This window comes from Coptis chinensis, chromosome 2 (assembly GCF_015680905.1).
Source record: "Coptis chinensis isolate HL-2020 chromosome 2, ASM1568090v1, whole genome shotgun sequence".
Taxonomy (NCBI): Eukaryota; Viridiplantae; Streptophyta; class Magnoliopsida; order Ranunculales; family Ranunculaceae; genus Coptis; species Coptis chinensis.
In genome coordinates, this window is record NC_141457.1 from 43,464,175 (window position 1) to 43,479,081 (window position 14,907).

The window sequence follows — 14,907 nt, forward strand, 5'->3', positions numbered from 1 at the left end:
TGAAAAAGCTTGGGGCCATGGAGCAAACATGGGCATGGACAGTAGAGCATGGTTGAGTGATTTTTATGATTTCCAATCCAAACATTAGTCGTCTTTCTGATTTCATATTTAATCCATAACCAACACTTGTTCAAACCAAAACTAAATAAAGAATGGGGTAATGAAACAAAAACATTAAAAGTTGTTGATTACCTTTTACGATAAACCGAACGGTGGGTTGTAAGCGAGAAAGCGGAGTCAAATATGAGATGAGAAATTAGAGAAGACAAATAAAGTGAGGTGAGGTGATAGAGAAGGAGAGAAAATAGGAAAGAAGGCCGTAGAGAAAATGGACTAGAACAAGCGAAAGAGATGTGAGATGTGTTGTTATATTATTACCCTCTTCTATTCCTTTTACTAAAACTTTTAGAACTTTCTCACCCGGTCACCAAAATTTAAAACGAGTGGACATAAATCCAGCGCGCCCTAGCTTTAACTTTTTACCAAGTATAATTAACGATGGTCCCACAACAAAATAAAATGAAACAAGTGAAAAACACATACGCCTCCCTGCTCTATCTCTCTACCTCCCACTACTCTCTCTTTCCATTTTTTCTGGTCTGTTATCTCATCTCTTGAAATAAGTAGCATTTTTTATAGGCTGAAAACGCAGTGTTTGCTCTCTTCTTGTTATAAACAAGTAACATCATTGCCCACTACATACTGATTTATACAAGCGTGGAAATTCTTTTTGTTAACACCATTTTTGGGATTAAGTGCTTCTTAATTCAATGTCTCTTTTTATATACCTGTGATTTATCGAAGACGACAAAGAACTAAAATTATCCTCATTATTAACCATGTTCTGTAGTTAACATTCACATTATTGAAAAACAGTCAAGAGCAACCCAATAAGCAAATTATGTTGACTCAATTTCTAACTTCCCTTATTCTTCCAAACACGAACAAAATTGACGTTGCTGAAGATGATTCAAGGCTCTCTATACCAATAAGAACAAACCATGAGTTTAACTGAAAAAATTTCATCTGCAGGTGTGAGACATTAAATTGCATCTGTATTTTGAGAACCAATAACTTGAGGGCAATGAAATAAAAAATATTGCGATCTGTTCCCACAAAAAACAATCCCCATTTAGACAAATAATTGTTAAGAAAATTTGTAGTCGCATCTTTTATATATAAAGATTTTGACCAAAACCAAAAATTGTTTTTAGCCCAGTCACATTTAAAGAATAAATGATCATATCTGATTCCATCTTCTTCCAGCAAAATTTGTAGGAGTGATCACCTTTGAACTTAAGCTGCCAAGCCTTTTCTCCTGTTGGTATACCTCCCATGTATAATTTCCATATGAATTGCGCACAAATATCATTGCCAAATTCCGCCAAATATCAGATTGAATTTTGGAAATTTGGATTTTTAGTAAAAAAAAGTCGCACCCCTAGCAGGAGGCCAGGAGCCATGCAACAGCCTCGATATTTCAACTACTTCGGAATTGCTACCATTTTCTTCTCAGTTGGCCTGTCTCACGAAACATCATGACATCACATCCTGTTGGACTTAGCAGATAAAATCCATCCATTATAATTCGAATGGCAGTACGCATACTCAAACAATTCATGCCAATCAGCATATAGATGTGGTGGCCGCTTAATAGGGCCAGTAGCCACGAGCCCTCTGAAGGGAGGGGGTGGTGGTGGAGAACACTGATGGTGGTTACCTTGTTTCATGCTTGTACCGCAAACCATAAACTCTGTAGAAGTGATGTTTCTATTGGTATCAGTTTCTTCCATGTTTACGTATGACCACAATCACCACAGCCTAAAACACCAATAATGTACAGGACGTATTTCGTTTTAATATACGAGACAGAAAATAAACAAAATAAAACAACCTCCTAATGGCGAGACAACCTGGTTTTCTCATATAGAAACGCGTCCTGTGCGAATTAAAATTAATGTAAACAGAATCCCACATACAGCTATATTAGTTCCAGCTTCCAAGAGCTACAAAAGAATTTACAGCCACTCCCTCCGAAATCCTTCGACATTAGTAGTGGACTCCATATCTCTAAGCAATAAGCAGCCTAGGTCTCGAAGGCTGTATAGCAGTAACGCAATGGCAGCAGTAGCAGCTAACTGGTTGAATTGCCAGCCAGAGACACTAGTATTCTTGCTTACTGGGGCAATCTGATGCTTTGTGCCCTGATCGTCCGCAAACATAACATGATCCTCCAAAGCTACAGTCAAGCATAACCACCAAAAGTATCATGTTCCATTCATATTTCTATTGATGTGGAATAACATATTCTGATAAACACTAAAACATTATTCAGCTAAAACAACTAAAAGCATGCTCCTCAATCAGTCATGCTTGGTTCAAAAGAGAAAGCTGTGCATTGCAAAACTCTCACAGGCCATTACTTTTACTAGAAACATTAAAGAGAAAACAGCGCATTGCAATAAGTGGGAAATGGAACGTAAAAAAAGCTTGGAGAAAGGAGCTTCAAATAAACAACATGATAGCCATGTGTATCTTTTATGTAACTTAGATTTGTTTCCTTTCATATGTTTCCTGATTCTTGTATATTTATACCTCCTTAGTGAGAGGAATAACATATAGACATTCTATATGTTATTTAAATCATCTTGGAAGTCATCTTGCTAAGCACCTCAGTCACCATTTAAACATGACGAAGAGAGAGGATCACCTTGTGTAACCCCTCTCAAACTCCTAAAAAATACCAATATGAGACCAATTTACAAGTATGGAAAAGCGGGGAATTAGCGATACATACCTAATCCATCTCCTCCATTTAGAACCAAAGGGCATATGTTCCATAACATGATCAAGGAAGCTCCAAGATTCATACGCTTTCATCACGTCCACTTTTACCACCACTCCACTATCTTTCCTTTATCTTGGAGTCCACAATCAAAAATTTGTCTCCCCTTAACAAAAGCATTTTGATGTAGATTAAACTGGCGGAAGCTTCGGTTTATCAAATCTACTCTTGAATTAAACAAAACAACTAAAACTAAAACTAAAACAAATCTTTATTTCTCTACAAATATTCTCAATAACACAACTCTCCCTGAACCCTAATTACAAGCCCATTATTTATACTAATCCTAAAACTATAAACCAATAGGAACACGACATGTGTCAACAACTAAAATAGAATAACTTAAACTAGTGGGCTCGACCCATGGGCTTGGACTTAGCTAAAGGGGCGACACGATATAACACTTTGATGAGGACTAACTAATGCTCGCATCATTCTCCCCAGTTTTGAAAAGAACTCGTCTCGAGTTTGTATAATGGAATTGATCGATGAAATTAAGCTATAGCTGATGCCCATCACTCTTACCATTGTTCAAAGCGAATTCAACCTCAATTTTGCCCAAATAATTACTCACAAGAATAAGAATGCACCATAATGTATGCAAGTTTGCAAAATCACCATCATGATTTCTCGCTCTATGGGAATACTACCACATCCCAAAAAGCGACAAATCTGGATACCTCAATTGTAACTTTAGATGCACCGAACTAAAGAGCCTTGTATAATTAATATCAAAATCCTCCCAAACCGGATCGGCATACTCAACAAAAGATTCCCGGACAAAGAGGTAGTGACACAAAATTCAGATTCATCGCTCCGTATTCATCAAATATTGGTGGAGTATCTAAAAACTATCATGGTCCTCCTCCGGACAAACATCAAAAATAGGAGGGAATCCCAATCAACACAGTTTAACTCCATATTACAGCCCTCACCAACAAATGAATCCTTAGTAGAAGAAAAAGTAGAATAAGCCATAACGGGCATAAAAGTGGATGCATCATGGCATCCCCAAGTAGTGCTGGTGCGGCTTGAGCGAGCTTTCTTGTCTCGATTTACGGTTTTTAGCAAACTTATTTTTCTCATGTGATGTAAGAGAGAAAAACATACAGTTCCGTCGACTTGACCAAGAATGTCGTACACATAGTGGTTTCTATATCCGGTGGTTTGGCGGTTCCAAGATTAATTTTTCCCGTTATGCAAGAATGAGTGAGTGTTCTTGGCACCATCATAAATACTCACGTGATCAAACCGCCAAGGGCGCCCTAGTAGGAGATGACAAGCGTCCATTGGAACAACGGTGCACATTATTGTATCTTAAGTAAGGTCTTATAGTAAGTGGAACTAAACATTGATGATTGGCGCCCTTTGGATCTCCCTTTTAAACCATTGGATAGAAAATGGTTTAGGATGTTTAGTTATGGCGTAGTCCCGGTTTATCGACCATCTCTTGGGAAACTAGGTTATCGAGTAGAACCACCATCAATAACAACAAGATTACACAACTTACCTTTCTTCGATACATCACGGTTCTTAAAATAGAATGGCACTTCCATATCTCCTTATCACCCTCCCCAATGATCATTCTTTGGTGTTGCAACTAAGGAGAAGTGTGTTGCCGACATTGCGCGGGTCTTGTGGGTGCCGTGGTTCGGGAAACTCGAGTGATGGTTTTGCTTGAACAATTGAAGTCGGGCGCTATTCTTAACACGCGGTGTCCTCGGTTACTTGGTGCTTCCACAAAGGCTCACCTAGATTGGGATTAGGGCGATCAAATTTCGGCCGATACCCATCCTACATCCGGTCGTCTTCATCAAACCGGATTTAACTTCGATTCTGATTCTGTCATGCCAGTCAGATCTATCGACATAGCTCTGTAAAGATTGAAACTTTAATCTTTAGAAGTAAAGATAATCGGTTTTTTTACCTTGAAAGAAGAAAAATCGAATCTCCGATGAGAAAAGAAGAAAAAGATTGAAATTTAATTTCGGGTGAACCGTAATGTGATTAATAGTACCGTGTGAATAGTGTTCATCGTGAACGGTACCGAAGAACAGTAACATGAAAAATTAAAACGAATAAGAAAAAAGGAAAATTGGATTTTACTCGGGAATGATTCGTGCTCCGATACCAAATGATGTAGATTAAACTGGCGGAAGCTTCAGTTTATCAAATCTACTCTTGAATTAAACAAAACAACTAAAACTAAAACAAATCTTTATTTCTCTCTGAAATATTCTCAATAACACAACTCTCCCTGAACCCTAATTACAAGCCCATTATTTATACTAATCCTAAAAACTATAAACCAATAGGAACACGACATGTGTCAACAACTAAAATTGAATAACTTAAACTAGTGGGCTCATGACCCATGGGCTTGGACTTAGCTAAGGGGGCACATTATAACAACGACGGATGAACTAATACTGCATCATATTTTGGTATTGTGAAATAAACAAACCGTTACTTTTTCTTCCTTCTCGTAGCAAGTACCCTGACAATGATCTTGTACATAGCCCCCAACAAGCTAAATGGTCTAAAAAAAATTTATGTTATCTGCACCACCTGCGGAATCAAAGTGAGAAAAGTATTATTAAGCCTCCGATCCAAGAATCCCTCAGTAAAAAATTCATTTACCACCCTCATGATGTCTTCTTTAAGAAAATCTCAGATTTTTTGAAGAATGCCAATGGAAAACCATCGGGGCACGGGTGCTTTGTCCCCATTTAGCTTGGAGATGGCTTCTTTCACCTCCTTTTCACTAATGATGTTTTCTATCATTTCTATCTCCTTTAGAGAATTTCTTTCAAGATTTACTCCCTCCAATCTTGGCCTCGTGCCACATGTATGGCAATTGCTTCCTTATCCTCCACCTGACATACATTTTGTTCATCAACTTTACCAGGTTTCTAGCATTAGCAAGCCCATGAGAGTACTTTGTGTTTCTCTCCCCTCCTTTTGCTTCCATACATTTTGCTTCCTTTACCTCCATCTCCTTTGATTTTTTGTCTCCATTTAATCTCTTCCATACTAAACAACAACTCTAATATCTCTTTACCTCATTTTCTTTATTTGAACTCCTCTTCTATTAACCCTTCTTCCTCTCTATCGAGCGTAGCAACCATCTCTAACTCTGCCTTGATTTTTTTTTTTATGGATAAGCGAGGTTGTTAGAGAGGTCCCCTACCCCGTTTTTTTTTTTTTATTGGTAAGCCTGTTTTAAAGAGATTAGTAACTTTTTTATGCTGGCGGGTTCGAACCCCAGACCTCTGGTATCATCACTCAAAGGTTTTACCGCCTTTGCTAGTTGGCACCTGCAAACCCTCTACCCCTTTTCATTAATAGAAAAGCTTGATTACAATCTCAAATACTTTGTGCCTATTATATCCTCATAGACTATTTTCCTTCCATCTTTAGAAAAAGAACTTGGTACAATTTCAACATAAGGGATATTATAAGCTAAATTATCCCCCAGCCTATTAGCTTCCCTATATGCTTCAAAGAGAAAAACTTTCATATGTTCAATGTATCTTCTAATTCTTCCCATCATGTGCCTTGATTCTTACTTCCAAGTTACAATAGTGTTAACAAAATTGGTGGGGGGCGGAGGAGACTAAGAGATGAATGGTACTGGTATGATTTATAAACCTAAAAGGTTCTCTTCTCTCATCTAAGTACAAACAAGCTTCTCTGAGAAACCTTCATGATTCAAACCCATATCAATATCATTAAATCAAAGAAAAAGTGGAAAATTTTAAAAATCAGGTAACACCTATTCTAAAACCTAGAATTAGAGATTAGAAAGATAAGAAAACAAGAACCGGGAATAGACATGACTAGATGAGGTGCCAAGGTGGAAAATTATGTTGGGTATATGGGTTTTTTGAAGAAAAGATGACTTAGATCTGGATAATTTTGGAAGAGTCCTGAATGATAAGGTGTTAGCAAAGTTGAAATTGTGAAAATTATTTTGGGGCCCACCTTTAATGGCCACCATGTGATGTGCTTCACCTGTTCTCAGTACATTTTATTCTCACTAACAATTCTTGTTTTATCCTGTACAGACGAGCTTTAACATATAACTATGCTTTCTCTTTTCCAAAGGCACTTATTTCAATAAATAAGGCGGGGTTTGGTTTGCAGAATCAAGTTTCATTAGAAATTTTTTATAGGATTACAAAGAGGAGAATCACAGGTATTAACTGGAAGATTGTGTGTATGTCAAAGAAGAATGGGGGTCTGGGTTTGCAGAGGATTCATGAGTTTAATTATGCCCTTATGAGCAGATGGCTCTGGAGATTTGGAGAAAAAAGTGAGAGGCTTTGGAGGCGTGTGGTCAAATCCAGATTTGATGGGACCAATCTAGGGTGGTATAGCGGGGAGGATTCGGGTCCTTACGGGTGTGGGGCTTGGAAGAGTAATCAGAGAGGACTCATAGAGTTTCATAGAGAAATCATAGTCTTTAGGTGACGGTGGTAGAATTAGATTTTGGGAGATAGATGCGTAGCACAGAGACCGTTATTCCTGTTTTTCCCGAGACTTTATGCCATCTCAGTTTTTAAAAATCACCTCAATTGTGATTTCATGCGACTAAATAATGGTAATCTTGGGTGGGATTTGGGGATTCATGTTCACTTGACTGATCGGGATATTGCGAGCATTGCCACCCCTCGCGCTTATGCTGGAGGTGATTCCTATTGTGAGACCGGATAAGGATCGTTGGCACTGGACTATAGAAAAGAATGGGAAATTCTCAGTCAAGTCTTTCTACTTTTCTGTGTTCTCATCTACCGGCTAACACCCGAGGGATCATGATTCCAGACTTTCCTAGTTATTTCACTTGGTCAACAAAGATCCCTTGTTTCGTTTCTTTTTTCATTTGGTGTGACCCATAATAAGATTTTGACCATAGACAATCTTATTAGGAGAAAAAAAATAATCATTAACTTGTGTCCCTTGTGTATGGCTGATGGGGAGTAAGCGAGTCACACTCTAATTCATTGTCCTTTTTCTTGGGAGATATGGAATTATTTTGTGGACCACTCTAGAGTGTATTGGGTTGTTCCTCAGTTAGTGAAAGATCTGTTGAGCTCTTGGGTGCTTAGTGTCCATTCCCCAAAGGGATGCATAGTGTGCAGCATCTTATCTTTTACTATCATGTGGGCTGTGGCTGGAAAGGAACAGGAGACACTTTGATGGATATGCGAGGACTATGCCACAGGTGATTGTAAAATCAAGTGATTCGTCTTTCTCTGGTTGAAGTTTTGGGAGTGGACAGATACATCGTTCGGGGACCTTATGTTCAAATGGGGTTCATTGATCGGCCATGCATGATTGCATCCCTTTGTATATATATTACATTTTACCGATCTGAAAAAAAAAAAGTTTTGTAACAGAGAACGATGTAAAAAAGAAACGAAAATGGCAATTGCAAGTAGATTACAAGCAGGACGCCTCGACTGTTTTCCTTCTAAGGGTATCTATATTTCGGAGAACAACTTTCTTTATTAAAGAATGGTGTTTAATTTCCTCAAACTGGTGGAGCAGATGGGATAACTTCCCCTTCTTCCATTTCCTTTTCGCTTGTCTTCTTCAATCTCACTCTATTTTCCCGGAATTTCAATTCCTCAAACCAAATGAAATCAATATGAGATAATATATATAATACTAGAAAAAAGAGATGAAACATTCACTTAAAGTATCAATTCTTATTTTTGTTTCTTTTGATCTCAATAAATTGTATTTTTTTTCTTTTTCTCAAATTATTATTGTATCAATTTTTTACAACATAATAAATTCAACTTAACTTATTTTAGTCGTTAATTTATATTAGATTCTTACATTTATGTGTTTTCTTTTTCGTTTTGGAATTGAACTTTTTGTTATTAATATATGAATGACTATAATTACAATATAAATTTACGCTAAGAAAATTGTGCAAAACAATCTTATAAGTATCTTATCCAACAAGAAAGATGTGTAACATGTTTCTGACTTCTCAGTGTATTTTTATGTATCAACACATGTATCGCATTGCCTGTACATATTCACTTGTAAAGCCTAAGAGATTAGGAACGAAACAAACCTCTCTCTACTCCTGAAAGATGAGGATCGGTTTGATCGTCTAGCACCGATTAGCCAATCATCACCACTGCTTCTGGAGTTCCGAGACCAACTGTTATCATTGTTGTAACTCCGACCACCACCACCACGTCTGAATCCATCATCAACATCAGAATCCCGACCACCACCCCGTCCCCTGGAACCTCTGAATCCTCCACGTTCTCTGGAACCTCCTCGAGAACCACGGTCTCTGTTAGAAAACCTGCCGTAGTTGTCAATTGAAGGGCCATCGTCTTGCAATGTAGGTAACTGCAAAACCATCAATTCATAGCACATGAAAATGAGTCACTTAAACATGACATAAGGAAAATTAGTATAGTAATTTGGAAGAATTAATCTGCATATAAAACAATGGTTCGACAATTCTAGCAATTCTGATGGCAGTACATATAAACAAACCTTGGTAATCTTTGATATAGTGTTTCCAGGGGGTGTCTGCTTCAGCAATAGTTCTCGAGCAATCTCCTCAGGCAAATCAAAAACTGCTCCTTGAACCTAAAATAAAAGGCTTTACTTGTTATTTACCGATGAACACATTAGGATAATACAGTTGGCATCTTGAACTTGATACCATACAATAAAGTGCACGTTAGTATAAGAAAAAGACTTGATGAAACTTAAATTAAGCTAGTACAGACCATTCAACAACTTAAGATATACAAAGATGAAACAAAAGACTAGGTAAAGATGAATAGATAAAAGATCACAACCGAAGCTCAAACTTAATTATTATAATGTGCTGCAATAATAATAATAATCATAATCATAATAATAATAATAATAATAATAATCATAATCATAATCATAATCATAATCATAATCATAATAACAATAATAAAAATAACAATAACAATAAGTCAATAATAATCAATTAATCATAATCATAATAACCATAATAACAAGGGTTATTTAGCTTTTGGTCCCTCCAATAATCCTAATATTTGCGTTCGGTCCAGACTTAATCGTTTATTAGCGTTTGGTCCTCCCAACCGTTAGTTAACCGCGTTGACTGTCATTGACTATTACTTGACCTCTTCAACTTTCAAATATAACAAAAGTACCCTCAGTGTGCCTTGCACATGACCTTATCATAGGAAAGATTTTGAAATTTGGTGGCATTTAAACCAATTTGAAAATTTGAAAACTCAAAATTTAAATCAATTTATGGGTTTTAAACTAAAGTCTTCTTCTTCAACATGCCTACATTGGATGTCACTTGTCAAATGGAAGAATTTAAACAAAAACAAATAAGTTAGTGTGCAAGATCGTTCTATATACAATGGTTGAGCACTTAAGGAAAGAGAATTTGGACAACAAAGCCAGAAAAGCTTTTTGTGGCCGATTCATCATTTCCACCATTAAAGTGAAAACATCATTCAAATTTTCCATCTACATGACATCTTTTTTCTCTGCAGATCCCTTTAATTGATGTTGAAAACATGTCGATTAGGTATAACTACGATTAATTTTTATTAAAAAAAATAAGATTTGTAAAATTTCTCAAGTTTGATAACTTATCATAATCAAAAGACACACCCCATCTTTAATTCGTAAGTTTGAAGAAAGAAGATCGGTGAAATTCTTGCTGCACTAAAAGCTTTGCACGTTTTCCAAGTTTTCTAAGTTATCCATTAATGGTGTTAGGACCAAAAGCAAAGATGTCATGTAGATGGAATGACTATACGCTTACATACAACAAGACCATATAAGGGTAATCTCGTCATTTAAAAATTTTAAACATGTCAATCAACGCGGTCAACCAATGATAGGAAGGACCAAACGCAAATGTTGCCATTATTGGAAGGACCAAAAGCTAAATAACCCTAATAACTATAATAATAATAATAATAACAATAATAATAATAATAAATATTATAAGTATAATCATGATAACAATAACTTGTCGGGAGGTTCAAGATTGGACTTGTGCTAATCCATCATTTACAGATGTAAAATTTGTTGACTTAATGGGTGAGTAGGTTTTTGTGATTTGGGGAACTCAGGGTGCTTGTGTGAGCTTGAATTGCTTCTTGCTACTTGGACCGAATAATTTTGTAAACATTATATCATATTTTTTATACTAAGTGAGTTTTACCAACCAAAAAAACTAAAAATATTAACAACAAAATATTATTAACAATAGGGAGAAATCTTATATTCACTCAACTAACGTCCATCAAGCACTAACTAGGCAGCCCCTTCTAAGTACTTATTAAATGAGAATTTTCACGTTAGAAATCTTATGCAAGCATTCTTGAACACAACAAATGGTAAGATTAAGTGCATTGAAATATAAGAAAAAGTCGTTCAAAAAGCAATATTGAAATATGCACACCCTTTCATCTGCAATCAAATGAATTTTTCCGACTTCATCAGCGGCATCAGGATAAACGTCAGACAGGAAACCAGTAACAGATCTTGCCGATAAAAACCCTCTAGAATGACCAGGGTCACGAGTTAGTTGCAATGTCACCCATCCCTGTGTCAAAAAAGGCATAGATAAGACTGAATGTGTAAATCTTCTTTCATTTGAAGTGTAATAAACAAAAGAAATAGCCACAAGGGACATTAAGTCATGCTACGACCAAGGAGGATGCAATTTTGAATCAACAATGAGAGACACTCAAAGAAACCAGTAAAAGAGAAGTCTATATGACAATAATCAAGTATTCCACATGCCATAATGCAAAATGAGTCTTGTATAGTTCACTCCATACCTGCTCATGACTAATAAGAGAACGAGATGAAGGAGGCTGTGAGAATCCACTCAAGTGAGCCAGCGCGGCAGCAAGAGAATCTATTCCTTTTTCCTCGATCAACTTTTGTGCAGTTGGAATAAAAAAATTTATAGATTCCGAGTGAACGCCATTGAGGGTAGCAATGACTTGCTCTGCCGAAGATTCCAGAACAGCTTCAATTGTTGGAGGACTGATAAACTCAAAATGGCATCCAACATCACGCTCAAGAGTTCTAACACTTCTTCTCTGGCTATTTGTAAACATCAAAATGGCATTTCCCTCTTTTCCTGCACGCCCAGTTCTACCGGAACGATGGACAAAAGTTTCCGAATCATTTGGCATTTCATAATGGATAATCTGCAGGGAAAAGAAATGCCCATATCAAAAAAACCACATATTGGAAAGTTCACCATTTAGTTCAAGGTCCAAGTCCTTCATGTCTAAACAAAGTAAAAATCCTGTAAAAAAATCACCAATCATAAAACAATGAATGCAAAAGGAATTTTTATTATTTTCAAAGTGCTAAGAATTGAAAAGGTGATGAATTTCTACTAATATATTATAAGAAATAGGAATTTCTAATAACACAGGCTTTGTCAACACAAACCTAAAACATTCTGCTTGTCAACTAGTTCCTTGGCATAGCAGTTCATGTGCAGCAGAAGTTCATGTGCAGCAGACATGTTCCTCTTAGTAAAATATTCATCAAAGAAAACTGATTTCTTTAAGAAATTATAACTGTTACAAACCATTTCATTCTTCTTTTCTTTTTTGGTTTGTGTGTCTGCTTCAGCCTTTGTCTAGCCGTGTTTCACAGTTATATAAAATACAAAAGATCCTTTGTTCATGCAAACTTTTCCTTAAATTTTATTATTAGTTACGTACACATCTACTACATATATGGCATAGGCTTACCAAATCAACATTAGGAATATCAAGTCCACGAGAAGCAACATCTGTTGCAACAAGTACAGTAAATTTGCCTAGACGAAAACCATTGAGTGTTCTCTCCCTTTGATGCTGAGATATATCACCCGGCAGTGCCTCAGAAGTAATGCTGCTAGTTAAAGCCATTGACACCTCATCAGCATCACGCTTTGTCTGTGTGAAAACAATGGTCTTTTCCACCCTTCGTGATAGACCTGACAGTCATGGAAGAAACAAATTCATACAAGTCAATATCGAGTGCTAAATCTAGATGAACATGCACATAGAAACGTAAAAAACTTTAAACCATCGGGGAAGCATAATGAAGAAGATTTAACAGCATAGTTTGAATATTCATGACAGTTGCAGGAAAATTAAAACAGAATAGTTATTGTGCTAACCTTGGCATCAATAGAATAGTCTAACTTGATAACAAATGGCAAGAGGGACAGAATAACACAAAACAACCTTTAAATAGAGGTTGCCAAGGGAAGCACCTAGAAATGCTTCTCACATAGCTTGTTTAGCCCTAGGCTATCGCTTACGGCGTTTTAGGAAACCCAGATGAAGCTTTCCCTGGATTGGACTTTCAGTAACTACACTGCACCTCTAAAATGAAGCATATCCCTTAACCTTGCTTTATGGCTATGGCTCTTCACTAATACAGGATTTGTACAAAGTGTGTCATGAAAGGCCTTAGCATTTTTCCTCCATTAGTTAGGCCAGTATAAATGAGTTAATTCCAAAGGCACATACACATTTATTTTCAACATAAATTAAAATAAGCAGAATAAGTGTTGAGATGATTGTAAAAGTCCCACATGGGAGATCAAGCCTTGCAGTATAGTATAAATAGTACTAGACATCTCCACTTATTACCAATTGTTTTTAGTTGAACATTGATAATGTTTAACATGGTATCAAAGCTCAAGTTATAACAAGTCTTGGGTTCAAGTCTTGCCAGGTGAAGTTGCAAAAGAAAACCTAAAAAGAAAAAGAAATGTGCACTCATGCTTAGCATGTCAGCTGAAGAGTGTTGAGATTATTCCACCAAATTCTAGGTGTGCCCCTACCTGCATTCTCTACCTATGAAGATAGCATATTCTAATGAATATGAGAGGCTTGAGGAGAGAATATAAGTGGAACACACCCAGAAATTGGGGTGGAATAATTTCAACAATAAGAAGGTAGTTACATACATACAATAAGGAAATTAGAAACCCACATAAACAACAACTTGTTTAAAAGAATGTAATTAAACAAAACGATAAAGTGGTGGTGATATCACATATAAGTGCATCATGATGCTATCTTCAAGAATGCCTTTGAAAAAGAACCAACTAACATACAGCAATAAGGTCACTAAGAATGGTGCGCTTTGAACTTGATGTTGTTGATATTGCATACAATTTGATCCCTTCGCTAGCTTTTCATCTTTGATCACCAACCTATAAGACAAGGAGACTGAACAATGCAAAATTTAATATTTAACAACATACACCATTGGCATACATAAATGTTGTGGCATGGGTACCTGGTAACCCAGTGTCCGATTTAGACACCGGTACGCAGATTCGACCTCGCATTGTTCTAAAAAATTAGATTCGTGGACAACAAATATATATAATTTTGAATTTTAACTTTTTTTATTAAAAACTTAAAAGCATATTTGACAAGAAGGTTATAGATAGGATGAGCAAAAATTTTGTAGTTATAGGATTTCAATTTAATGGAGGTTATGTTTCTTGGGATGATGCATAAATTGCTTAGGTTTAAGAGTCATGGAAAATAAATAGATTGTTCCATGTTATGTGATTTCATTGCTTCTGGTGACCCAATCCCGTATGTTGACCGGACTGGTACACACGGTTATGTCATGGTGTTATATCCATGTCAGGGATACAATACCACTCTCACACCAAACATTTTATACTAGGTGCACTCTGTGTTGCATTGCATATAAATACCGTCTCAAGTTTGTGAAGGGTGAGATTAGGTTTGTTTACTTGTCTTGTTAGTGAGTTGTCTCTTTTTTTGAGAAAGAAAGAATGTGGGAGGCCAGACGAATTGGGGAATCAGGACACTGGATGGTTGACCCACTTATGGTTGGATATAATATCCCCATTTGTTTGAATTGTATCTAAATTTCTTGATTTTGATGTACATTCTCTTTAACTTAAGTTACCTTTTTTCTTTTCTTTTTTAATCCTTGGGCAGTTCCTAGTATCTCATACACATCATTTGGGATATGTGGCTAACTTACTAGAGTAG

At 36.5% G+C, this 14,907-nt stretch overlaps 1 protein-coding gene across 1 annotated transcript; it reads right to left on the minus strand.

The window, feature by feature from the left end:
• Positions 1-1,901: 1,901 nt before the first annotated feature.
• LOC147516135 (DEAD-box ATP-dependent RNA helicase 3, chloroplastic-like) lies at positions 1,902-14,054 on the minus strand. The gene is made up of 7 exons (XM_086588779.1): positions 13,986-14,054; positions 12,625-12,851; positions 11,689-12,066; positions 11,307-11,450; positions 9,371-9,466; positions 8,934-9,220; positions 1,902-2,239 (listed from the first exon to the last, which is right to left on the minus strand). Exons 2-7 carry the CDS (start codon positions 12,781-12,783, stop codon positions 2,164-2,166), a joined length of 1,140 nt encoding a protein of 379 aa, XP_086444905.1. The 5' UTR covers positions 12,784-12,851; positions 13,986-14,054; the 3' UTR covers positions 1,902-2,163.
• Positions 14,055-14,907: the final 853 nt, after the last annotated feature.